Source organism: Astatotilapia calliptera, chromosome 22 (genome assembly GCF_964374335.1).
Source record: "Astatotilapia calliptera chromosome 22, fAstCal68.1, whole genome shotgun sequence".
NCBI classification, from domain to species: Eukaryota; Metazoa; Chordata; class Actinopteri; order Cichliformes; family Cichlidae; genus Astatotilapia; species Astatotilapia calliptera.
The window spans coordinates 1,365,001-1,389,191 of record NC_137442.1 but is presented as its reverse complement, the minus strand read 5'-3'; the positions used below and the strand labels follow the sequence as shown (position 1 = coordinate 1,389,191).

At 44.3% G+C, this 24,191-nt stretch overlaps 4 protein-coding genes and 1 long non-coding RNA gene across 22 annotated transcripts in view; 3 read left to right on the top strand and 2 right to left on the bottom strand.

Annotated features, from left to right (window-relative positions):
• Positions 1–617: 617 nt before the first annotated feature.
• Positions 618–6,715, top strand: LOC113015047 (contactin-6-like). Of its 2 annotated transcripts, none has more exons than XR_013904856.1 (8): positions 618–777; positions 2,354–2,632; positions 3,008–3,256; positions 3,662–3,733; positions 4,466–4,573; positions 4,777–4,909; positions 5,060–5,096; positions 6,529–6,715. XR_013904856.1 is itself a non-coding variant. In XM_026156952.2 (8 exons), the coding sequence occupies exons 1-7, from the start codon at positions 717–719 to the stop codon at positions 5,083–5,085; spliced, it is 861 nt and encodes a 286-aa protein (XP_026012737.2). In that variant the 5' UTR covers positions 618–716; the 3' UTR covers positions 5,086–5,096; positions 6,529–6,715. The 2 variants fall into 2 exon arrangements, 1 of the variants encoding a protein (XP_026012737.2); XM_026156952.2 differs by having other exon boundaries at positions 4,844–4,909.
• A 2,765-nt stretch (positions 6,716–9,480) lies between these two features.
• On the top strand, positions 9,481–14,971 carry LOC113015044 (uncharacterized). Of its 8 annotated transcripts, none has more exons than XM_026156946.2 (11): positions 9,493–9,679; positions 9,895–10,173; positions 10,918–11,166; positions 11,759–11,848; positions 12,043–12,138; positions 13,027–13,092; positions 13,569–13,646; positions 13,753–13,803; positions 14,011–14,079; positions 14,170–14,221; positions 14,338–14,971. In XM_026156946.2, exons 1-11 carry the CDS (start codon positions 9,619–9,621, stop codon positions 14,471–14,473), a joined length of 1,227 nt encoding a protein of 408 aa, XP_026012731.2. In that variant the 5' UTR covers positions 9,493–9,618; the 3' UTR covers positions 14,474–14,971. The 8 variants fall into 8 exon arrangements, with proteins under 8 accessions (XP_080152818.1, XP_080152817.1, XP_080152815.1 ...); XM_080296687.1 differs by having other exon boundaries at positions 12,034–12,138; positions 13,569–13,637; XM_026156945.2 differs by having other exon boundaries at positions 9,495–9,679; positions 12,034–12,138.
• On the bottom strand, positions 10,873–12,480 carry LOC145423812 (uncharacterized). Its single transcript, XR_013904857.1, has 3 exons — positions 12,222–12,480; positions 12,025–12,103; positions 10,873–11,013 (listed from the first exon to the last, which is right to left on the bottom strand). It is a non-coding gene; the product is annotated as an uncharacterized LOC145423812 (long non-coding RNA).
• A 3,011-nt stretch (positions 14,972–17,982) lies between the features above and the next one.
• Positions 17,983–23,451, top strand: LOC113015307 (protein sax-3). Of its 9 annotated transcripts, none has more exons than XM_080296680.1 (8): positions 17,983–18,117; positions 19,011–19,265; positions 20,926–21,195; positions 21,349–21,417; positions 21,747–21,791; positions 21,875–21,985; positions 22,582–22,638; positions 22,709–23,451. In XM_080296680.1, exons 1-8 carry the CDS (start codon positions 18,054–18,056, stop codon positions 22,882–22,884), a joined length of 1,047 nt encoding a protein of 348 aa, XP_080152806.1. In that variant the 5' UTR covers positions 17,983–18,053; the 3' UTR covers positions 22,885–23,451. The 9 variants fall into 9 exon arrangements, with proteins under 9 accessions (XP_080152806.1, XP_026013064.2, XP_080152810.1 ...); XM_026157279.2 differs by having other exon boundaries at positions 22,579–22,638; positions 22,709–23,023; XM_026157280.2 differs by having other exon boundaries at positions 17,987–18,117; positions 19,008–19,265; positions 22,709–23,023.
• The window catches only part of LOC113015310 (uncharacterized), a 12,304-nt gene continuing 11,365 nt past the window's right edge, over positions 23,253–24,191 (bottom strand). For both annotated transcript variants that reach the window (XM_026157283.2, XM_026157282.2), the window contains exons 4-5: positions 24,069–24,133; positions 23,253–23,658 (exon numbers count right to left, since the gene is read on the bottom strand). In XM_026157283.2, coding sequence (XP_026013068.2) covers positions 23,512–23,658; positions 24,069–24,133 — 212 coding nt within the window. In that variant the 3' untranslated portion in view covers positions 23,253–23,511. The remainder of the gene's footprint in view (positions 23,659–24,068; positions 24,134–24,191) is intronic.

Below are 24,191 nucleotides of genomic sequence, written 5' to 3'. Positions count from 1 at the left end.
AGTCTTGGAACTCATCTTCACACTGCGTCACAACAACAAGACATCCACTCAGTTACAGCAGACACAGTAAAAGGACGAGACACACCCTTCAGCCTGCTGTTATGTGGCCTCTTTACACAGCCTGCACCTGGGGTCTCACCTGGTGTGGTAGAGCCCAGCCTCATGGATCTGGTGCTCTCAGTGAAGAACTGATGAAGAGGATTTTAGCTGCCAGTGCTTCTTCATCAATATCTGAATGAGTGACTGATCAGTGTGGTTTCTGACACACAGCTTTAAAAATACTCACTTCCACTGAACTCAGTGGACTCCGTGTTGTGACGTGTAAATGGCTTCTTGTCATGTTATTAATATCCTTTGGTTTCCATGTGTATTTGTTCTTCCTGCAGCTCAGGTTAAAACCACAAGTTTCCAGCTGATACCACTTTGCCTCCTCTGTGAGTCGTCAGTCCTTACGCTTGTTGATCTGTCTGCAGAGTAAGGCGCTGGTTTTAACGAGTATCTGTTTCCAGTCAGCGACAACATAAAAATGTCCCCATTTAAATGTTAACATTGAAACATGTTCACAGACTATAAAAGGAGCATCTGTTACCTCTTACAAGTTTGTGTTTGTGGTTGTAAAGCTGTGTGGTTACGAGCAGCAGGAGGAAGAACAGGCGTGTTCAGTTCCTGTTCTCAGATCACACAGGAACTGTTCAGACACTTCGCACTGTGTGAGGATGAAGGTGAACATCTTCTGCTGCCTGTTGGCCTGCACTCTGGGCTCTAATGTCGCTGCAGGTGAGACTCTTTCACTCTATTCACATTTACATATTTATAGTTTACATATGAGACTCAGATAATAAAAGCTGTGAAGTTCAGTGTGAGACTGTGTGCTTGGATAAAGGTGTGACCGCAGCTCAAAGTGTGCGACGAGTCACAGTTTTTATCTCACTGACTGTAAATCTGTCATAAAATTATCCCTCAGTTATTTTACAGATGAACGAAGTCATTTTGTTCGGACTATAAAACGTTAGAAAAGACTGAGTGCTTCATACGACAGTTCAACCTCCAATCAGGAAATTAGTGTTTCCTGATTGGCGATCAGCAGGTGGTGGTTGTGGCTCGTTGGCCCAGTGTTTTGTGTTTGTGCACTTCTGAATCGTTGCTGTTTTCTTAGAGAGATTTATGAGATTTGTGCTTCCTAGTTTAGTCCTCTGGTGCTTTTGAGTTTGCTGATCAGGTCGTTCACTTCCCTCTGTGCTTCCTGTGGAAGTCAGTCTTGTCTCCATGGTTGTTTGCCTCTCTCTCTTCCTCACCTTCATCCATTTCCTCTCCGTGTTTCTCCTTCTGCTCCGTCCGTTCTGTTTCCGTGGTTCCCCTGAACAAAAACCACACAGAGCTACTTCCTGTTTTATTTTGATAGTGCTTGTCTCATGTGCATTGTGTTCACGTTTGCTTGCCCTGTCTCGCTGTGTCTGATTGGTTCCTGCTGTCTTCCCATGTGTTTCCTTGATCACCCCTGACAGGACAGATGCCTTCCATTAGGCCTCTGTCCTAGTGTCCTCTCTGCCTGAGGACACTCCAGGGCCAAGCACAGCAGTGGGTGAGTTAAACGACAGCGATGGCGAAGCGTGTCAGCCACCTACGACAGGGAGGGAAGAGATGATGAGCTGCTAGACCTGATCAGAGAGGACACGAGGCAGCAAAGAGAGGCTGAGGAGAGGAGAGCAGGGAGAGGATGGACCGACTGTGTTCACCTCTAGAAACATTAGTTCCCAAATGAAGAAATTTATTTAGTTGAATATATTTGTGACATTGTTGTGTGTGTTGCATCAGTTTAAAGGTTTTATGTTATTAATAAATTGATTCAAACAAACAGTAATTGTCACTGAGCTCATTTGATTTACAGGCATTTTTAACATGTATGAACACGACGCTAACTTTGAACTATATTACATGGATATTTATTTACTCAGAATGAAGTAAATAACAATAAAACCAGAATATTTGTAATACATCAACAATAATCAGGCCTGGGATCCTCCTGGTTAAACAAACTGGGACACTCAGGTTAACCCTGCAGGGTCTGGTTAAGGAAAAGGTGGAAAACAACATTGTTTCATTTATTTTAAGTGAGCAAAGCATTATTCTAATTATCAAGCTTGAGTAAAATAAACTAATATGCTGTGAAAAGTCTTCAATGTGATTGATTACTCTTCATCTGTGTAACTAAGCGCAAATAATCGTTTTCAGCTTTGTGACATTTTTACAGCCCATCACACACAGATAAGTTAACATGTGTCCACAGCATCTGAAGGTTTATGGATTTCTCAGTCTGAGCTGTAATTCTGAAAAACTCTGTTTGTTTTTGCAGGTTTGACCCATGAAGGAGTTAAGGAGGGGACGCAGATCATTCTGCGCTGTCCTCACTCTGTGGAGGGTGGAGTGAGGTGGAGCAGAGAGAGTGGAGGAAGCAGAGCTGACATACTTACAGCTGAGGGAGACAAAACTACAAAACACATCAATGATCCACAGAAACGATACAGTTCACAGGCTGACGGGGTTCTGATCGTCCTCAGAGCTGCTCCCTCAGACTCTGGCAGATACTTCTGTGACCATGAAGCAGCTGTGGAGCTGACAGTGATCCCATCAGGTAACATCATGTTTTTCTATTTTCTGTTTAAAATCCATCTCTGTTACAAGTGACATGCAAACATATTTTAAACACTTTGTCAGGTTAAATCGAATGTGTCTGTGAAGCATGAACTCCCATCATGCACCTCTCTGCATAACCACAGAGCTTTGACACCAGGAGCATAAATCCTTCATCAGTCTCTGATCGAGTGCAGCTGGATTCAGTCAGACGATATCAGACTATGAACAACTGCAGCAGAGAGCATCCTTCATCATCATCATCCATTTTCTTAACCACTTCTTGTTGCTGTAACTTTAGTGCACAGCTTCCTGTTTAACAGTCAGCACGTTGGAAAGAATCACTTTAATGATAAATGTCATGAATTCTTCACAGGAACAACAATAGTGAGTGTTGCAGAGAGGAGCAGCATCACTCTGAACTGTTCTCATGATGTTGGAGGATCAGCTGTTCCCACGTGGAGACGAGACTCTGGAGAAATAAATGAAGGAAGGATTTCTGTTTCCACGGAGGACACAACATTACGTATAAGAGAAGCTGAGCCTGCTGACTCTGGACTGTACTACTGTGATGGAGAACCAGCTGCTTATCTGAATGTGACCAAAGGACAGAGATCTGACAGAGGTGAGACACATGAACCCAAAACACATTAAACTCCACGTTCAAAGAGCTAAACCTGCGGGGTCTGCAGCCACCAGCACATCACAGTTTACAGCTCAAAGAGGAGGAAGAGCAGAGAGCAGGATGAGTTTAGTTTAGACCCTCGAGTTTGAGCAGTGCTGTCGATGACGTCACTGCGTTTGCTCCTGTATAACACGGCACTTTTAACAAATCCAGTACCCAGTCATCGTTTCCAAATCTCAAGATATTATCAAATGTTTTCGTTTTTTATTTATAGAAATTGTATTTTTTTGAAAACATGCATTTTATTTATTTATGGTACATATTTGGCTAAAATACACATGTGTAATTCTGTCAGTCTTTCTCATTTTCAGTGTATGAAATTATATTCTCTGTTGTATTCTCAAGATCATGAAACAAGCGCAGCAACAACAACTACAACAGTTACTCATCAGCCAGCAGTGACATCTGCCCCGTCAGGTATGACTCCAACAAAGACATCATTCAGCTTCACAGGTTTAAATAATTCTCAGTCAAACTTACATCAGCTCTGCTGTTTACAGTATAAATGACGTGTGTGTTTGAGGCATGATGCTCTGTAAGACAAGCTCAGCTGTTCTGAATTACATTAAAAAAACACTGTTCAAAAAAAGGAAGACTTTGAAAACGTGTCTGATCTCAATGGGAAAAACTATTGCTGCATATCTATAATATGAGCGAGGACGTGTTAGCAATGGAAGGATGCCACATCGTTGGATGGACATGAACATTATAGACCTACAGAGGCTGAATTCAAAGACGCCTCGAGACACAGCAAAGCTTCCAGCTGTGGCGCGTATTCAATGTGCCACAGCTGGAGAAGCTGGACTACCTGTGCAACCTGTGGAGGGTCCAGTATCACCCAGTGCTACCAGTAGAGACACTGACCTTAGCCGGATGTCAAACTGGTGAAAACACAGACAGAAAAGAAGAGGAGGAAACGATGTCTGAGACTTTCAGCTGTAAAACTGCTCCTGTGTTGGAGGTCGTCTCATTGTTGCTCCTCTAAGTACAGCTGCTGCCTAGCTGTGCATCAACATCTGGCCTGATGCTAGACTCTGAAGTGTTCCTTTAAGTTTTTGGAGCAGTGTTTATGATATTAATAAATAGTATGTAGAGTCGATCATGTTTGTTTAATAATTGTATCGGATAATTATTCTTTTGCTTTTCCAGCCAACCATCACCTGTTTGACTTGGGGATCCGAGCCCTTGTGGTCTTCGTCTGCAGCCTTGTTCTCGTCATCATTTACTTTATTTGGAGACAAAAGTCCAAAAGACGAGGTGAGTAAAGTAAAAGGAGGTGCTGTGGTTTAGCTGACTTATGTATTTGTTTAGACACTTTATCCTGATCAGTCTCACATCTTTATTTCATGTTCAGCTGAAGTCTGGTTTACTTTCCTGCCTTCACTCTGTCTGCTAACTGCTAACACATTAGCCACCTGGGCTAGCACGGTTCAGCTAACAGCTCTGAATCTTGTTTCCAGCATGACATCACAGCAGGCAGCATGTTTCACTGTCTTTAAGGAGGAGCTGACTCTGATCTGTCTGCAGGGACTGACAAACAGCTCCACGTCTGTGATGAGACACCAGCTGGAGCAGAACTTCATGTTAGAAATGGTGAGAGTGAAGCAGCTGAGCTCATCTAAACTTTCATCTCTGCTTCTGTTACACTCACAGTCTGAGTAACAGATTCCAGGAAGAAATAAACTGGTTAAATTATTCCTGCTGATAGTTAATCGTAATAATTAATTCTGTGTTCTTTCTCAGGAGCAGCGCCTGCATCAACATGCTGACAGCCCTGCAGGTAAATGTGGAGTTATTGGTTTGATGCTGCTGTTCATGAAAACAGACACTGGAGGGTTTATAAATAGTAAAAGATTAAATTGAACAAAACATAAGATCACAAGGAAAAAATGGATTTTATTTTTTTTAATATATTCTTTAACACATAGTGAGTGAAGAAGAAACACCCAATGCATCATGGGAATCCCCGGCAGCCTACGTCTATTGCAGCATAACTAAGGGAGGATTCAGGGTCACCTGGTCCAGCCCTAACTATATGCTTTAGCAAAAAGGAAAGTTTGAAGCCTAATCTTGAAAGTAGAGATAGTGTCTGTCTCCTGAATCCAAACTGGAAGCTGGTTCCACAGAAGAGGGGCCTGAAAACTGAAGGCTCTGCCTCCCATTCTACTTTTAAATACTCTAGGAACAACAAGTAGGCCTGCAGAGCGAGAGCGAAGTGCTCTAATAGGGTGATATGGTACTACAAGGTCATTAAGATAAGATGGGGCCTGATTATTTAAGACCTTGTATGTGAGGAGCAGGATTTTGAATTCTGGATTTAACAGGAAGCCAAAACAGGAGAAACTTGCTCTCTTTCTCCTTGTTAATAATCTCTCTTGTTTAACAGCTGTTTCAGTTTTTGAGCAAATCAAATTCAGGACAAACAACACGAGCAGTTATTGATGAGTCTGAGTGCTGCAACCAAGAGAAAACCACTGAACTGTGAAGTCATTTATATGATCCTTACACACTCGTCTCACTTTTGCTTATGAATCACTGACAGTTTAAATCTGTGAATATCTTTGAAAATGTACCAGATGCAACAACGTCTCAGTATTTATGTTTGTGTTTTTATAAACTCCTCTCATCGACTGCAAAGTAAAGAGAGCTTCATGTGGAGCCAAGAAAAAAGGAAAGTTTGGACACACTCATCCTTTCATGTTTCTGTGTTTTTGCTACTCTGTACATTGTGGACACAAACTGAAGACATCAGATACACGAAGCAGGATATCTGGAATTATAAAGAAGATCAATCTAAACATGTTTTATATTTTAGATGCTTGAAGTCAGGTTGGTATCATGTCAGTCATCAGTGGGACTCAGTGATGACCCACCTACACCACGCACCCTTTGCTGCTTCTGCTCTGTCATAAATATAGAAAATGACCTCATTTTATATCCTTTTGCACCATTTCAAAGCCCAGTGTATTCTGCCTGTGCTGACAGAGTGAAACGGTAAAGATATTTATTCTATGGAAAATCTTCATTTTTTTCTTTTGGTGTTTTATTGTTGTGTAAAATTAAAACGCTGAAGCAGCACCTGTGAGCTCGTCAGCAGCGCTCCTCCAGGTAGCAGCTGCTGTCAGCGTGCCGATCCAGGGAAGACGTCGTTGGCTCTGATGAGTGTTTGCTCGTCTCTTTACTCTAATGTTGTTTCTCCTCCCTCTGTGCAGAGCTTCCCAGGATTCCCCTCCTGACTGGGATGGTCCTGACTGGGATGGTCCTGACTGGGATGGTCCTGCCTGAGCGTTGATGCTGCATGTCTGCTGCTCCCTGGAGCACAGCTTCTATTTCCACATTTGTATGACGCATGTTTTTAGTGAAGTCACTGTAAATAAAGGCTGACTGTGAGTCCCCTGACTGTGAGTCCACTTCAGTGTACATGACATTATGATACCAATGATAGTTGACCAGACTGATAAAGCTGCTGATATCATGGAGGAAGGTAGATGTGTGGACGGGAAGCAAGGCTGACGCTGGAGATGGATGCTAGCTGTTCTTCCATGGTGCAGATAGAAATGGAGTAGGGGAAGCCTCGAAGGTGGAGCAGGTGAACAGTGTTGTGGAGGTCAGGAGGGGGTCAGACAGGATCATAGCGAGTGGTGATTGGAGCAGAGCTCTGACATCCAGGTGCAGGGAACAGAGGTGACGGAGGTGCTGGGTGGGCTTGGAGAGAGAAATGAAACTGTGATTGTGATGAAGGTGCACACAGGTGGGCTACATCTAACACAGGAAGGGGAAAGTGAAAGCTAGGAGACTGTAAGGTGGTGTCAGGGAGGATGTATACCTGCAGCATTTAATGGTAGGATGACTTTGAAGAAGAGGAGGTTGATAGCTAGGTGGTAGCTACAGCAAAGACAAAGGCTGACAGTCACCTTCATGTGACACTGAGAAAAGAGATTGTATCTGAGAGACGAGGAAGGATTATGGACCAGGAAGTTCAGAGGAGTAAGGAGGAAGTGAGGGCAGCCATGAAGAGGAGGAGGCAGCCGTCCACGTGACAAACCTGTGCAGGTATGGAGGTGTCTGAGAGAGAGGGCTGTTTAACCCGATTATTTAATGTGAGCTAGAGCGAGGAGGGATAAACTGATGAAGAACGACAGCTGTTGTTGAAGCTATGCTAAGAAGACGTGAGTTTGAATACCCAGGCCAACCATCCAAAGCAACTGCAGGAGAGACCAGCTGTGATGGTGTGATGATGGGGAGACAGTGGCACTGACAGAGCGACAGATTTTTAGGGAGTCTGACGTGCTGGATTAAAAGAGTACATGAGAGAGTCGCCTCAGGTTAAGCTGTTTGGAGACAAAGTTAGAGAGGTTGGGTGGATTTTAACCCAAACTATGAGTCTGACCAAAGCAGCAGAAGATTTCGACCCCACCAGCCTCCTCATGCAGACTGTGTGTCATCCCTATCATCCCTCAGAGGCCAGTGTCACCGCTGCTGCTGCTCCGAATGATGAGGTCTGTGGTGCAGAATCACGAGACACAGGCAGCAGCTGACAAAGCAGCATCACGTTGAGCAGGAGACGACCCTTCAAAATAAAGCAGGAAGTGCAGTGGGACACAGGAGGAAATGCAGCCACACTCATCAATATGTGAAACAGTGACTGGTCTGAGTCCTTCAGCCTCACAGTTTGATTTCTTTTTTTTTTTTTTTTTGCCTGTCCCGTTTGGCTCTTTTGCATCAGAATTGTTGTCTAAAGGCAAAGAAAGATGCCCAACAGATTTACTTTACCAAACTGACCATCCCAGCCTTGCCGTAATGGTCCATTTGATTCACCTTTTATTGTTTATTTTATTTTCACTTACTGAATACGGGACAGACTTGACTGGGGGAAAGAAGGGGAGAAAGAAAGAGGGAAAGAGAAACAGCTGAGAAGAGGGACGGGGGAGAAGGGCAAAAGACAAAAACCAACAGAACGGGCAGAGAAAAAAAATGCATATATCGATCACCTGGATCACCTGCTGAGAAAGAAAAAAGAAAACAAGCAGAAGAGAACAAGAGTAATAGAATAAACAACATCACAATGATATATGTTTGATTTCTGACACACACAGCTTTAAAAACACAAACCTGTTTGGTTTCCAGCACCAGGACGCTGACCTCAGTGACCTCAGTGACCTCAGTGACCTCTGTGACCTCAGTGACCTCAGTGACCTCTGTGACGTCTGTGACCTCAGTGACCTCTGTGACCTCAGTGACCTCAGTGACCTCTGTGACGTCTGTGACGTCTGTGCTGTGGTTGTTTTCTTGCTGCAGTCCTGGATAAACCCACAGGGTTGCAGCTCTCTGCTTGTGTGTCATCCGTCTGACTCTTCTAAAGTTCACAGACAGCTGTTGTGAAATCGTTGTGTTGAATTTCCTCCTGCAGCAGCTCATCACTCTGCTCTCTCACGTTTACACTTTGAGAGTGTTAAACTCAGGGTCAGGCTCGGCTGTCGGGGTCGGACCCGAACGCAGGACTCAGACGTGAGACTCAAAAGCAGCTTTACAGCATAAAATCATTTTCATTGTTGGGCTCGACTACGAGAGCGTTGATGACTCCGGGTTTACAAAAATGCCACATTAAGCTTCTTGTGGATAAGATCTGTGCTCCCTCATGTTCCTGAGGTTTTTCTTCATCTCATCACTTCTGCTTCCCCACACTGTCACGCTCTGACATCATCACTCTGATCATCCACTCAGTCTCTGCTGCTCATCCTCTGACCGTCTTTCACCCCACACTTCACTCTCTTTCTCCTTTAAGACAACTCTCTTCTTATTGGCTGTCCCTCACAGACAGTCATTTAGTGCATGGGCGGGTCATATTATTAAGTATGTAAACGCAGCTGACCTTTGTATGTACACACAGCCCTCCTTCAGCCATCAGATTAGTGTCAGTGATCCCTGCCTCACTGGCTACATGATTTAAAACAATCCAAAGTTGTTATTTGATTATTATTTGATTATTCGCTGCGTGGCGAAAACTCACTGATGTAACTGATCTGGTTTCTACAGTAAGACAGGAGATCAGACGCCCCCACCACCCCCACCCTGGAACCTTCTACCTCCGCCTACGACGACATCATCTTATATCTGCATCAGTCGATAACACAAAACTGTCAGAATGTAAATTACATCACATTCCAAACTATAAAAGGAGCATCTGTATTCATTAACCACAAGAAGTGAGCAGCAGGAAGAAGAACAGGCGTGTTCACAGAGGCCGAGTTCCTGTTCTCAGATCACACAGGAACTGTTCAGACACTTCGCACTGTGTGAGGATGAAGGTGAACATCTTCTGCTGCCTGTTGGCCTGCACTCTGGGCTCTAATGTCGCTGCAGGTGAGACTCTTTGAGCTTCTTCTGAGACTCGGATGATGTAGAGCGTCGTTATTCTTCCTGATTTCTATCAAAGTTTAATTTTATGAAACTTGATTTAAAAAATCAAAACATTGAGAAAGTCTCCAGTTATTTACATGAGGATAAACGTGTGATGTTACCGTGTGTCCACAGCATCTGAAGGTTTATGTGATTCTGAAAACTGTTTGTTTTTGCAGGTTTGACCCATGAAGGAGTTAAGGAGGGGACGCAGGTCACTCTGCCCTGTCCTCACTCTGTGGAGGGTGGAGTGAGGTGGAGCAGAGAGAGTGGAGGAAGCAGAGCTGACATACTTACAGCTGATGGAGACAAAACTACAAAACACATCAATGATCCACAGAAACGATACAGTTCACAGGCTGACGGGGTTCTGATCGTCCTCAGAGCTGCTCCCTCAGACTCTGGCAGATACTTCTGTGACCATGAAGCAGCTGTGGAGCTGACAGTGATCCCATCAGGTAACATCAAACATTTTAACAGTTGACCTGTTTAAAAATCACGCGTCTTCCATAAAAAAACAATAACTGACTCAAACAAATTCAGTGAGAATGAAAAGCTGCATTTCAGACGTGTTTTCCAGCTTTGTTTTGTCACATGTGCTTCCTGTTACTGTCGATGAGTTTCTATAAAGTAATAACTGTAATGTTCTTCATGTGTAACCTCACATGCTGCAGTAACCAGTGAGCAGCTACATAATAATAAAAGTCTTATCTCTGCTCTCTGTAAACTCAAACCAGTGTATCTGAACTTCAGCTGATACGATCACACTGAAGCATTTTTGGGTTTTTGTGCAGTGACCGACTTTATGTTGACGATGTCATTCTGTCTTTGCTTTGACATCAAAAACCTAAAACGCCAACAGAGATAACCGGTATCATCAGAGCGCAGACTTCCTGTTTGAAGTGGCGGCTCGGGCCAGCTTCACACAGCCTGTAGTAGCTGTGTGCTGCCACCAGAGGGCAGTGCGCAGATATACTGTGTGGACTCGTGTCTGTCTGTGCTGTTGTTGCTGCCTGAGCTCCAGTTTGATGGAAACAGATAAATAGAAATGGATGAAGTGAAACAGTGAAAACAATGAACGCTGTCGGCTGCAGCCCTCTCTGTGCTCCCTGTCCTCCTCTTTCCTGTTGACGTCCACCTTTAAACCAATCAGCACGTTGGAAAGAATCACTTTAATGATAAATGTCATTAATTCTTCACAGGAACAACAATAGTGAGTGTTGCAGAGAGGAGCAGCATCACTCTGAACTGTTCTCATGATGCTGGAGGATCAGCTGTTCCCACGTGGAGACGAGACTCTGGAGAAATAAATGAAGGAAGGATTTCTGTTTCCACGGAGGACACAACATTACGTATAAGAGAAGCTGAGCCTGCTGACTCTGGACTGTACTACTGTGATGGAGAACCAGCTGCTTATCTGAATGTGACCAAAGGACAGAGATCTGACAGAGGTGAGACACATGAACCCAAAAGTAACACAGAAATGTTTTTGTAGAGTTTCCTCTGTTTTCTGCCGCTCTCTGCAACAGTCGCCAACCACCGGCTATCCCGCCGTGTCGCTGCTGCAGTCTCTCATGCTCTACCTCTAGCCCCCTTCATCTGCCCCGCCAGGTCCTCTTATTGGCCTACGGTGGCCAAGGGCGAACCCTGATTGGTCACAGTCTTAACTGGCATGCCAGCTAAGACTTCCGGCAACACGTCAACAATATATACAATAAAAGCATGCAATGAAACTGTACGAATAAAACACTGGACATTATTAAAGATTAAAAACGATGAAACACAGCAACTCATGCACAAATGCTTAAAAACACAAAGTTAAAACATGTCAGCTTCACCGCGTGACATTAATCAGCATCAGTCAGACAGCATCCAATCATTGTTCACAAATCATAAGATGTTATGTGAAATTCTTCAGTTCAGTTTTTTACTTTGTTTGTATGTGGAGTTTGTTTTTAACCAACTCGTATATTTAAAGTTCAATCGTTGATTTTTAAGCTGTTATTTTTTATGTATCTATATTTTCTTTTTTCTGTACTTAAGATAATAAGACAACAAAAACAACAACAACACCTACTGCTACAACTCATACAGCATCAGTAACACCTGCATCACCCCCCGATGCTCCATCAGGTATGATTGCATCAAAGAATCTAACGAGTGCAGTTGAACAGATTTAAATGTAAACATGTTCATCTCTTCTGGCCTGTAGCATAAATGACCTTTAGAGTGAGGTCTGATGTGTTTATATATTAAATATTACAGAGAGTCCATGTATGTGATGCATGATCCGTGTTCATCACTCTGACCTTGTCCAGCTTTTCCAGTGCAGAGTTTCCTGATAGGAACTGGTCTTCTTCTTCTCTCCATCTTCATCCTCATCACTGCCTGCTTCATGTGGAGATGCAGGTCCAGCAGACGAGGTGAGTAAAGAGAAACATGACCAGAATCTGTGGTTTACATGACTTATTCATTGGTTTAGACATGTTAGTCGCATCATTCTCACATATCTGCTGTGGTCCAGTTTAGCTTCCTTCACTCGGTTCTTTTGAAACATCTGTTAGTACGATGGTGGCTGTGAGCTGCGGTCTGTCTGTCAGCTCAAATGTCATGCTAACACATCATGCTAACACATCACGCTAACACGTCATGCTAACACATCATATTAACACGTCATGCTAACACGTCATGCTAACACATCACGCTAACACGTCATGCTAACACATCATGCTAACACATCATAATAACACATCATGCTAACACATCATGCTAACACATTAGCCACCTGAGCTAATGCAGTTCAGTTAGCTGTGTTTTACTACTGCGTGTTCACCTCTGTGCACAGATTCCATTCGGTGAGTGAAGATGTGAATAAAGTAATAAAATAAAATAAATTAGCGTATGCTGTTAGCAGCTTAGCTAACAATAAAGCTAACACAAGTTCAAAGGTTACAGTTTCTTTTCTACAAATGAATCTTTAATCTTTCATTTTAAATGAGTACACAGCACTTATATAATATTACTGTTAACTCCAAACCTAAAATGATTTTATTCTGCCTCACTGTTGATTTTACATCCTGTGGACTTTATTCTGGTGCAAACAGACACCTTCGAGGTGAGAGCAGGTTGGTCACTGTAAGTATGTGAGGTGAAAGGTCAGCGGTCAGTATTTCCTAAACTCAGTTTAACAGCAAAAGCTTCCTAAGCAGCCACAGTCCAGTTTAGCTTCACTTTCATTATCACAGCTGGACGTCATCACAGGCAGCGTGTTTTAAACTTTAAGGCAGGAGCTGACTCTGATCTGTCTGCAGGGACTGACAAACAGCTCCACGTCTATGATGAGATACCAGCTGGAGCAGAACTTCATCTTATAAATGGTGAGAGTGAAGCAGCTGTGACTGAGGCTCATCATCGGAGCTGCTTGTAGTTTGATAGTCTGAATGAATCCAGTGTTTGTTCTCAGGAGCTCGCCTACGACCTGCACACTGCCTGATGGAGCAGCCACTTAAATTATTTCCCCTCCTGTTGTTTCCATCATTAGATGTTATGTAGATAATATTTTAAACTGAAAACTGCACTGAAATCTTGTAGCTGTGTTTCATATTATTATTTTTACTCTATCGTCGTCTTCTAGTTCATTCTGTAATTAAGCCGATTGAAGTTTGGATGTTTGGGTTGGCTGTAGCTCAGGCGGCAGAGCAGGTCCTCTGCTGATTGGGAGGTCGGTGGTTTGATCCCCAAAGTGCTGTATACGAATCGGTCCATTTGGATAACTTTCAAATTCTGAACCTCATCAACAGTAAAGCAGGAGAGTGATGTCAGCCAAACTCTTACTGAGACTTGTTGTTGACAGGAGGATCAAACCACAGTGATGCCACATACGACACCATCGCTGAGCTGCCACAGACTGGAAACGACACCAGTAACACCTGTGCTGCACTGAGCCTTCACAGTCACATGATCTAAGCAAACCTTCTGCTGACACTTCATCTCCTTCCACCTTCATGCTGCATCTAATCAAAATATTTCATTTACAGATTTTCCACATTCCTTGACTGCTTCCACTTTCCATGCTGGAAATAATAAAGGTAACTTTAATTCTTGCTTCTGATTTGGACGGGTACTAAAAGAGCCACACATGAGTTATTTTTGGATAACCCAAAATTATTTTGTGTGATCAAACTTTTGGATCTGGTGTCTTCTAAAGCTGAAAATGTTGATTTGTTGTGTGTAACAGCTTAAAACTGGACTGTTACTTGGATCTGATGAAGACTATTTGATAAACATTTTAACAGGAGGATCAGACCACAGTGATGCCACATACGACACCATCGCTGAGCTGCCACGGACTGGAAACACGACCGGTAACACCTGAGCTGCCATCACTATTTACAGTCCCATCTAAATGAGAGGTTCTGGTGATAAATTTAAATGTTTTTCTTTTCCTCCTGCAGATTCTCCATATTCTGTGATTGGTGCCACGTTTAGTGATGGAAATAAAAAAAGGTCATTTTAACGATCAGCACCTCATTTTACACAAACTCATGGTGAACACGCCAAACCTGCACAGCTGTGTTTGTTACACACAACCCACTCAGACTGATGATGTTTATGATCCACAGGTTCTTCACAGCCCGTCAACAACACGTATGTCTTACTGGAGAAACCCAAGAAGCAGGCCGGACCGGTGTAGCTTCACCTGAATGTCCTGCTGTCAGGAACAGTCTGCACAGCACAGATGTTCATGGGAACATGTAACATATAACATGCATATGTCGAGATTATTCTGAATTATTGTGAAACTGCAGCTGATGAAATCGACCCAGGAGGCTTTTGTTAGTGTGTCTGTCTTTAAACACTTACGCTAAAAAGCTTAAATAAATTCTGACCCAACTGTGCTGAGGTGCAGAGCTCATGGTCACACCCACCCACTCATCCAGCGCAGGGTGGCTGCGGTGGGGGGTGGAGCCTGAAATCTGTCCTCCGTCCATCGACGTGTTCGAGGTTCATGATTCATCGGTGGAAAATTGACAAAAAGCTAAAAGCTTTGATTCTTACAGTGTGCTGTAGTGTGTGTGTTTGACCTCTGACCTTTCCTCCAGTCAGTAGATTGATCTGAAGGTCAAAGTGATAAAAATCCTTTACAGTCATGATTATAAAGACAAAAGCTTGTAAGATAACTATTGTTGGCCTGAGAAAGTTTCTGAGTGCAGTTGATTCACTTCATGAACACATGAATAAAAGCTTTGATTTAAAGCGTTTTGGTATTAATGACGAAACATGTCACACGTCTGCTGCAGTCACATTTAAAACACTGATAATATTCACATTTAGATCAAGTAAACTTGGAAAACAGTAGATTTGTGTTGACTTTGTGTTTGTGTGCAGACGTGTCCGCTGAGCTTCACAGCTTCAGCTGTTGAAAGCACAGACGGCCCATCAGCTGCTCAGCTTCCTTCCTGTGTCACCGTCATCGGTCTGTTAATAACACATGAATGAACCTGGACAAACACACAAGCTATGTTACTCTGATTCAGGGCTTCTGCTGCTCTCGTCTCTTCCAGCTCCCTTACTTGTTTCTTAGTCTTTAGGTTTAGTTAATGTTCCTCGCCTGTGTTCCATGTTACATCCTCCACGCCGTGGAGGTGACAGCGTGGAGGTTTGTAGCTGTAAGATTCAGAATTGTGACCTCAGGACTTCATCTGTTTATAATCATCCAAGCAGACAGTGAGCGCAGCAGACACGTGTCACGTGTACGTGTTTCTGACATTTATCAGCACTGAGCGACGAGCACGCTGAGCTGATGAGAAACATGCTGTGAGCCCACAGAGTGTGTTCATGTGAGCTGATGACTGCAGTCAGGATGAAGCTGGACGTGTGCTGCTGCCTGTTAGCAGCCGCTGCTCTGGGCTCTAACGTCGCTGCAGGTAAGGAGACTCGTAACTTTAAGAGACGTTCAGCTCAGCGACTCTGGACTGTACTCCTGTGCTGGCGGAGCAGCGGTTAATCTGGATGTGACCAAAGACCCGACTGACACGTCGCAGAAAGGTGCTGTGGCCGCTTTACAGAGCAAACATGATTGGCTGAGGCTTTAATGTCTCTAACAACGACACCTTATTTGAAAAAGTTGCCAAAATATGAATCTAGTTTCATTGTTTTGTCTCCTTTTTTGAAACCAGCAGATGTAAATGAAAGCATGTTTATTCTTTAACCCTTTAAGACCGACCACAGAACCAAGTCCGTCAGAGCTTATATTATATTTTTACATGCTGTGGAGCCATTTCAAGTTGCTATACATCAATACAACCATTATAGCCCAGATTTTAATAATATGTCTGCATTAAGTGCATAGTAATTACATAAATTGCAAAAAAAATTGAAAATCGTTTTTGTTTTTTTAACATATATTTCTAGTTAGAGAAATTTAAGAGGCTTATCCCTCAAAACTGTAAATACAAAAACGTTGCACAAAATAGTTTCCCACCACAGGAAATTTATTTTAAGTGTCTTCATAGTTTTATTTTTGAAATACACCAATTTTTATACACTGCAGGAAAAACGAAAATACATATTATCATGCAAATTTGCAAAAAAACAGCATCTGCATCAAAATAAACTATTTCCAGCAGTGCAATATGAGTCCTCAGCATCCCAGAAACGACACAGGAAGTCATAAAGTCAAACATAACTTTTAAAAACACCAGTATAGGCTCATGAGGCCACGATGGTAAAAAACTACATTTCCGCAAAATGATGTCACTTCCGATTTCGGGCAGGTCATGGCGGACGTAGGAAGTGTTACAAACAGCTGATCGGATCGGCAAAGCGTGTTTCAGGAATATTATGTTTTTGTTGCTGCAAGTGCTTTGATGCAGTTTTTGCAAAGCTTTATGTGGAAGGAAACTGTGACCGAGGACAAGCTGATGGCATAAGATGTAAGTACAACTCCTCCGGTTTCATATGCAAAAGAATCATATTGCTAGCTTATGTGGTTGCAGAGCTACCGGGATTTTAAAATAGTTACACAAAACAGAGCGTGCTGCTCCGACCGGCTCTAAAGGTATCAGGTACATCAGAAACAAGCTGAGCTGTGGCTGAGTCTGAGCAGAGCTCCTGGTTCTTTGGTGCTTTCAGGTGCGTCACGTTGATCTGAGCTGCGTTACTGTGTCTTCTTCCAGGGGCTCATTCTGAGCAGCAGCTGGTTCTGGGTGCTGTCGTTCCCCTCGTCTTCATCACGTGGAGATGTAGAAATAAAAGAAAAGGTGAACGAAGGAGACGAATTAGAAAACAGTTCAGTTTGTCACAGAAACCCTGCTGATCCTTCATCGCTGATCGTTGATCAGTGAAAGTGTTTGTGCTGAGAGACGCTGAAGACTGAAGCTTCACGTCTCTGTGTGATGAGACACACTTTAAACTGCTGCAGGTCTGAGTGCAGCGAGCTCAGGAAACCAGTTTAAGATGATGGGAGTTTTGAGGCAGGTGTCCTCACAGGGGACAAGTGACCTCAGTGTCATTTTTTCTGTCATCTTACGTTAAAGGAAGGAAATTACCCAGAAAACGTTACAGTGTGAACCTCTGTGAAGTTATTTATCTCCATGTGTGTCACACAGAGCCTAAAGTTGAGTCAATGAAATTCCAGCTTTTCCAGCATTTTTCTCACGTTTCCATGGAAAAAAGAAAAAGACAAAACTGTTGAGTGAACAAAAGCCTGTTTTTCCCTAAAGGTGGATCTCATCAGGACTCGCTCATCGATCATCCTCCGGCTCTGGGAAACACACCTGGTAAAGCCTCAGAGATATTTGAGGATATAATGAAATATTCACGTGTCTGCTGCAGCGCCTCGAGCCAACACGTGTGTTTACCGTGTGATCAAGCTGCACCGACAGCGAGCCTGAGGGGATGTTTCCTGCATTAGTCCGAGTCTGTGATGTTTTAAAGTGATTCCACTCTGCAGGTGATGATAACGTCACAGAGCCACAGGTGTTTTCTAACCTTCATCATGTGACTTTTCTCTAATTGCAGGAAATCCTCAGGATCAAACCTTCCACGCCTCCTGCTGCGAGCATGATGTCATCATGTTTACCTTTTGTTTGACTTTCACACAAACATTCAGAGGAACAAAGATTAAAATCTCAGCTAGTCCTTCATCCGAGAGCTTCCAGCTGCTCATCAGATCCATGCGACACAGCAGACCTGCAGCGGGAGCACGCCTCTTTATTTTCCAGGCCGCTGACGCTCCCTGAGTCACTGAGGACGAGGAAGGAGAGGAAGAGCGGTGCAGGGACAGACAGGCTCGAGGCGCGTCGGCAGCTCTGCAGCTCCACGTTTGTTCCTGAACATGTTCTCCTGTCACGTTTGGTTCCTGCTCTCAGGTCTGATCGGCTGCACGGGAAACTCCACAGGTACGAAAACCTCCCGTTCTTCTGTCCTCGTCACACTTTCAGGGAACCGCGAGGAAACAATAATACAGTTGTTCTTATTTATAGGTTGCCTTTGTTGGGTTAAAGTTGGACGGTGCACGCCTCAGTTTACTTTTGTACAGTTGTTGTTTCCATTTTTGCAAACTTGATGTAATCAAACATGTTCTAGAAAAACATCTTTTTGTGTCAAATTCCCATAAAAACATTTTGATGGACTGAAATGACTCACATGCTGTTATGAAAGAGTCCATCGGAAGATGATTATTTCTTTATTGGTGCAAAATAAGTTAAAGATGAAAACGTCATAAATCCACAGTTATGCATGTTTACAGTCAGTGCGTGTAGATTTCCTCTGACACACGACATCGTTCACCGCCCTGCTCGACAAAACGCTGTCCAGCAAACATTTTGCAACGTTGTAAATTTAGACGCAGACGTTTCCATGAGATAAAAGAGGAAACACACTGAAGCCAGAGCATCAGCAGGGTGTGAGTGTCACACAGCTTCATCACATCATCTAAATATAGGAGACGGATCACTAAAGGAGAACCTGCACGAGACTGTATATAAAAGATGACCACAGCAACATTTGAGCCTTTGCCCTGTTTTTACGTTTGACGTTTAAAGTGTCGTGGGCGTCGTCATCTTCACGTCTTTCAGGCAGAAGTTACCAAAGCAAACGGCCTCTATGAGAAAGTCTTTTATTAACCTCACAGTAAACCATGTTAAGCCTTAATGCAGCTTAACCAGGTGAGCTCACCTGTGTGCTGCATTGGTTCAGCCACGTTAGAGGACCTGTGGCTGTATTTAAAGCACATTTGTACTGCTTGAGTTCGACAGTTTCAGATGTGTGACCCCGTCCTCTGCCCCAGCAGCGATCTGGTTTTCGGTCCCTGAGAATCACCACGTCTGTCTGCCGTGCGGCAGCTCTGGCAGCTCAGACGTGATCTGGACTCGGCAGGATCAGGAGGTCCTGGTGATCCGACGGGGCGGCTACAAGACCAACAAGGACTGCCGGCGCTACCGCCTCATGGTTAATGGCGACCTCTGCGTCCAGCATCTGAAGGAGTCGGATCATGGAAGATACCGCTGTAACCAGCAGCTGGTGGCTGAGCTGCAGGTGCTGACAGGTATGCTGGGGGTGGAGCCACCAGGGTGGGTGGGTTGGGGGTGGGAAACAAATAATAAATGCAGGGAAAGACGAGGAACAGGGAAAAGCTTTACGACAGCCTGGCCGCCCTGACTCTGCCACACGCTGTAATCTCCTGGTCATTAATAATCGAACTGAGTTTCCTCTCATGTGATCCTGATCAGGTTCAAATCAGTTTGATGTTTGAAGCCTCGCAGCGACAAAATAATAAATCACCTCAAAACCGTCCAATCAAACGTAACGAGCCTGTTTTCAAATGTAAGGAGCAGAAAGTACGAATATTTGTTTCAACATGTAGCGAATAAAAGTTAAAAGTATAAAAGAAAAAACTACTCGAGTCAAACACAGGAACCTGAAAACTACTAGTACAGTAGCAAAGTATTTGTACTTGTTCCCGCTGGAGTAGCAGCCGGCTGGGAGCCAATGACAGAGACAAGTTACACAATACAAATCGCTCCGTCTGCACACAGCAGGCAGATGCATGTGTGGCAAACACTCCTGTGAACTGAGCGCTCACTTCTTCATCAGCTCTGCAGTGCAGAAATGTCTGCTTATCGCTGACGCAGCTTCTCCAAAGTAAGGAACTGAGTATGAAACCTAACGTCTGCACTCACACAGTCACCAGCTCTTCAGGCTGAAGAATCGATGACAGCACGAAGTGCCGTCACACTGATGCAGGCACATTAAAACCACACAGAGGCTCAAAGGAAGCCAGCGGTTTGAAGAAGGACGTGTCGAAATGATCAGTTTTCTATGTAAAAGAGAAGTGGATGGCACGGAGGCACAGAGTGGGAGTGATGTGAAAAGAAACATTTCCACTGTTTAAATTTGTCTCACACACGCCTCCAGAAAGATGACTGGATATTAAAGTGGAAACGATAAAAACAGGAAATGTGTGGCCTAAATATGAAACTGAGCGAGCAGAAACAGCCGGCTTATCTCTGCAGAGCAGCTCGTCATTATCTTTTAATCTTTTAATCTTTTAATAGGTCACTGAGTCTGTTTGCGTGTGATTGCATGCTACAATCGGTGACTGACCACGAGCTTTAGCAACTCTGCGGTGAAGCATTCACACGCCATGGCGTGTGTGAGGAGCTGCGCTGCTCATCCTCAGGTCTGTGAGCTCAACACCTCCAGCATGAGCACAGCTGCAGGGAGGGGGACGAGTCCGCTTTAGTTTGCAGAGGCTGCAACCAGCAGACGCCACAGCAGCGTCCTCTCCAACAAAAGCCTGCACCTCACGCAGAGGGCACCACAGCGACGCACAAGCACCACGACAACGTCACTGCAGAATAAAGTCGACACAGGAAGCACAGATCCAGCAAGAAGCCGTGAACAATATAATCATGGATTGCATTTATATATATAGCGCTTTACTATTCATTCACACACTGGTGGAGGCAGCTACGGTTGTAGCCACAGCTGCCCTGGCAGACTGACAGAAGCCAACACCAGTAGGCGGTAGGTAAAGTGTCTTGCCCAAGGACACAACGACCAGGTTGTGATCCCGGGGATCGAACCGGCAACCTACAGATGCGCTGCCCAACCCCCTGTCCCTACGGCCGCCTGTCAATATCACAGCCACTCAAGTACAGAAGGTCAGCAGTGACAGCGCGAATGTCTCTGCGTCTTCTCCTCAGGTCGGGACTACACGGTGTCCGCGGGCCGGACGCTGCTGCTCCCCTGCAGCGGCTCCTCCAAACCCAAACAGAGGTGGTTCCAGCAGAGGGAGGGCGAGAGGCGGGAGGCCGTCCTCACCAAGTACAGAAACGGTACGGTGAAACCAGAAAGGGGCGGCGGCCGGCTGAGCTTCACCAACGACGCCCTGCAGATCCAGGACCTGCAGCCAGAGGACGCTGGAGAGTACGTCTGCAACGGGCTGCTGCAGGCCAGAGTCACGGTCCTCGCAGGTGGGTCGGTCCAGCCTGGACTCACCTGCTGCTTTCACGTTGTCTGTAGTTTACACGTGTTCATGTTTTGTGTATTTACAGGTTGTTTCATGAGCTTTGTATTCATGTTTGTGTGAACCAGGATTTAAACATAGAAACTGTTTGCATTCCCAGCACACGCAGAGACGAGCAGCCAGCCTCCGTCCACCAGCACACCTCCATCACCTGCAGTGGTGACAGCCGGTAACACCACACACATCATCATACATCCACACTCAAACACGTAACAGCTGTGAAACAGCGCTGCTGTCTGCAATCATACCGTACATGGATTTACCAAACCTGCCCGTGTGCTGCGCTATAAGTGGATCTACGTCATACTTCCTTAAATCTGTCTGTGCCTGCAAATGTTGTCTTTATTTAGTTGTGTGAAATATAATTGACCACAATCTTAATCCTCAAATGAGATGTCTTTGTTTATTGGATGCAAACTTTCACATGACCTTTGACATTTAAACGTTGTGAGTGTGCGACCAGTGTGGGTGTGTGCGTCCTCTCGCTCTGTTTATTAGAAGTGGGAGAAATAAAGAAGAAGAGCAACATGAGACCTGAGAACGGTCAGTCCGGTTAGGAATCGCGTTTGTAGTTTTCTGCCAGATGTGTCGCGTGTTCATGAACCAGATGTTGTGTGCGCTCTCAGTTCTGCTGCTGGTTGCTGTCGTCAGCGTGGGGTTGATGATCATCTTCTTAGCTGCTGTCTGTGTGTTGCTGACCAGCATGAAGTGCAGGAGGAGGAAACGCAGAGCTGCAGGTGAACGTTTGGATTTAAGTTCCTGGGTTTGTCAGGGTGCGTGCAGACGGATGCTGCTAGAAGCAACCCTGCCTGAGACTATGACACGCTGCGCCACCTTCTGGCACAGACTGGGATTACACAGAGTGCGAGTGAATTCAGTGAAAGAGTAAATGATTTGAAATGTGATTTAAAAAAAGAAGAAACTATGATTTTGGGGGACATGAGAAAGTTTTTATCATCAAAGGTTTTTTAATGAATTCATTTAGATGTCAAATATTTATATTTGACATCTTCAGATTATTCACCTTCACTGCTTCAGTTTTTCATACTGAACTTTTTTCATGCATCATTATCAGCATTTAATTATTTATTATTCAGTGATGTTTATATTTCAGGCAGTCTGAAGCGTGTTGGCTGATTCATTTATGTTTAAAAGGATTTTATTGACGAGAGAGCTGACGATTCTTTTTTGCAGCTTCAGATAAACAAAACTTTGTGTTTAAAACATGAATCCGCACATGCAAAAATATGGATGTTGCTATGGTAACAGAATCCAGTATTAGAGTCAGCGTGTTTTCTGATGATGCTGCGCTCTTCATCTCTCCATGCAGCAGCACCGACACGTGAAGACACAGAGCTGCAGCCGTGGACGGCGTCCAGCGCACCGACAGGTAACCTCACCAGGTGTTCGATGTCCTCACGTCAGTCTACGAGGGATTAAAACGGTGTGTCTGTCTGCAGAGGGTGAGGACTTAGAGACCCCGCCCCTCTGTGGGGAGACGATCCACTACGCCTCTCTGGGCCGACAGAACTGGAGAGAGAGACCCAGCAGGAGTCCGCCGGAGCAGAGCCACCACAGCGTCATCTACTCCTCTGTCGTCAGCAGACCTGCAGCGAGAGCTGAGCACAAACTCTGAAAGTCTGAGTGTACGGTCGTGTGACGGGAAGCTTAGTTTCACCTGTGACACAAGCTGTTAAAATCCTGTCAGTCAGTTTGGTTTCATGTTTCACTCTCTGCTTCAGCAGCACAGCTGCTTTCACTGAGTCTTTACATGTTACAGCGAGGACTCGTTCACAGGCGTCCACATGTGGAGCGTCACATCTGGAGCGGCGGCCATCAGGACAGATCGTGGTGTCAGAATCAGTTTATTAGTAACAGACAAAGTGTGGAACCTGTTCATGGAAGCAGCACAGCAAACATATTTACAGCAGCAATATTCAGACACAGACATAAAGATTTGAAACTGACCCGAGGGAACTATTCACACACATGGGTAAAAAAGGATTTTCTTTAGTTTAGTAATTATCTGCTGTGGCAGATTTAATTCATGGCTGTTACTTTATTAACAGAAATGTTTTACAAACATTTTGCTTTCATTGCAACTTTCTGGATATTTAACATTTTAAGTTTTTCTGCTCACTGAAAAATAAATCTTATCTGTTTACACAAACAAATAAACTAAAATCTAGATTTTGAAATCTAATCACATATTTTCACAGTTTTATTAATTTAAAAAATTCATTTACGCTCATTTAAAGTGCTTCTATCTGTGGTCATGTGATGCCTTTGAGTTCTTGCACATGTTCACTGTTGAGTACAGGACCTTCTCTTCAGCCAATCCGGTTCCTCTCCTGGTGGTGGGGCGGGGCTTGTCTGGATGCTTCAGGCTGGAATAATGCAAAGACTCTTCCTGCAGAGACACAAAGAGTAAAAAATCTGATTAAACTGCAGGTCATCATGCTGCAGGTTCTCTACATCTGGCTTCCCTGCACTGCGTGGTGCTCAGCACAGGCCTGTGAATCCTCTGAATCTCAGCGTTCAGCTGTGCTGAAGATAAAAGCTGCCAAATATTTATGTTCATGTTTCAGTGAAAGCACCTTTTCAGATTTTACTGGCAAAACATAAAGAAACGAGGGTTGGTTCAAGACTTTTGCACAGTGCTGTGCTGCATGTGGAGCTTGTTTTTAGAAGCAGTAATAAAACAGAACCTGTTTGAAACTCACACACTGAGAGATTCACTCACTTTAATTATTTGCTCGTAAAGGAGGAAACATGATTTTTAAAGATTGTTCGTGTGACTGTTCGTGACCTTCCACTGACCTCTGTGACCCGGTGATCGTCGTCCCGTCTCCGTGGGTTACAGCAGGAGCAAACAGACGGTTTACCTGCAGAGGAAACGAGACATGGGACAGGTGAGGGAGACGAAGCTGACTCAGTGACATC

What these genes read in the sequence shown, in the direction of transcription:
- LOC113015047 (XM_026156952.2), top strand. Translation starts at nt 717, where the DNA reads ATGAAGGTGAACATCTTCTGCTGCCTGTTGGCCTGCACTCTGGGCTCT. An exon ending in ACAAAAGTCCAAAAGACGAG is followed by an intron (nt 4,574 to 4,843) that starts GTGAGTAAAGTA and finishes ATCTGTCTGCAG; the next exon opens with GGACTGACAAACAGCTCCAC. An exon ending in AGAACTTCATGTTAGAAATG is followed by an intron (nt 4,910 to 5,059) that starts GTGAGAGTGAAG and finishes GTTCTTTCTCAG; the next exon opens with GAGCAGCGCCTGCATCAACA.
- LOC113015044 (XM_026156945.2), top strand. Translation starts at nt 9,619, where the DNA reads ATGAAGGTGAACATCTTCTGCTGCCTGTTGGCCTGCACTCTGGGCTCT. An exon ending in ACCCCCCGATGCTCCATCAG is followed by an intron (nt 11,849 to 12,033) that starts GTATGATTGCAT and finishes GACCTTGTCCAG; the next exon opens with CTTTTCCAGTGCAGAGTTTC. An exon ending in AGAACTTCATCTTATAAATG is followed by an intron (nt 13,093 to 13,568) that starts GTGAGAGTGAAG and finishes TGTTGTTGACAG; the next exon opens with GAGGATCAAACCACAGTGAT.
- LOC113015307 (XM_026157278.2), top strand. Translation starts at nt 18,054, where the DNA reads ATGTTCTCCTGTCACGTTTGGTTCCTGCTCTCAGGTCTGATCGGCTGC. An exon ending in TGAGCTGCAGGTGCTGACAG is followed by an intron (nt 19,266 to 20,925) that starts GTATGCTGGGGG and finishes TCTTCTCCTCAG; the next exon opens with GTCGGGACTACACGGTGTCC. An exon ending in CAACATGAGACCTGAGAACG is followed by an intron (nt 21,792 to 21,874) that starts GTCAGTCCGGTT and finishes GTGCGCTCTCAG; the next exon opens with TTCTGCTGCTGGTTGCTGTC.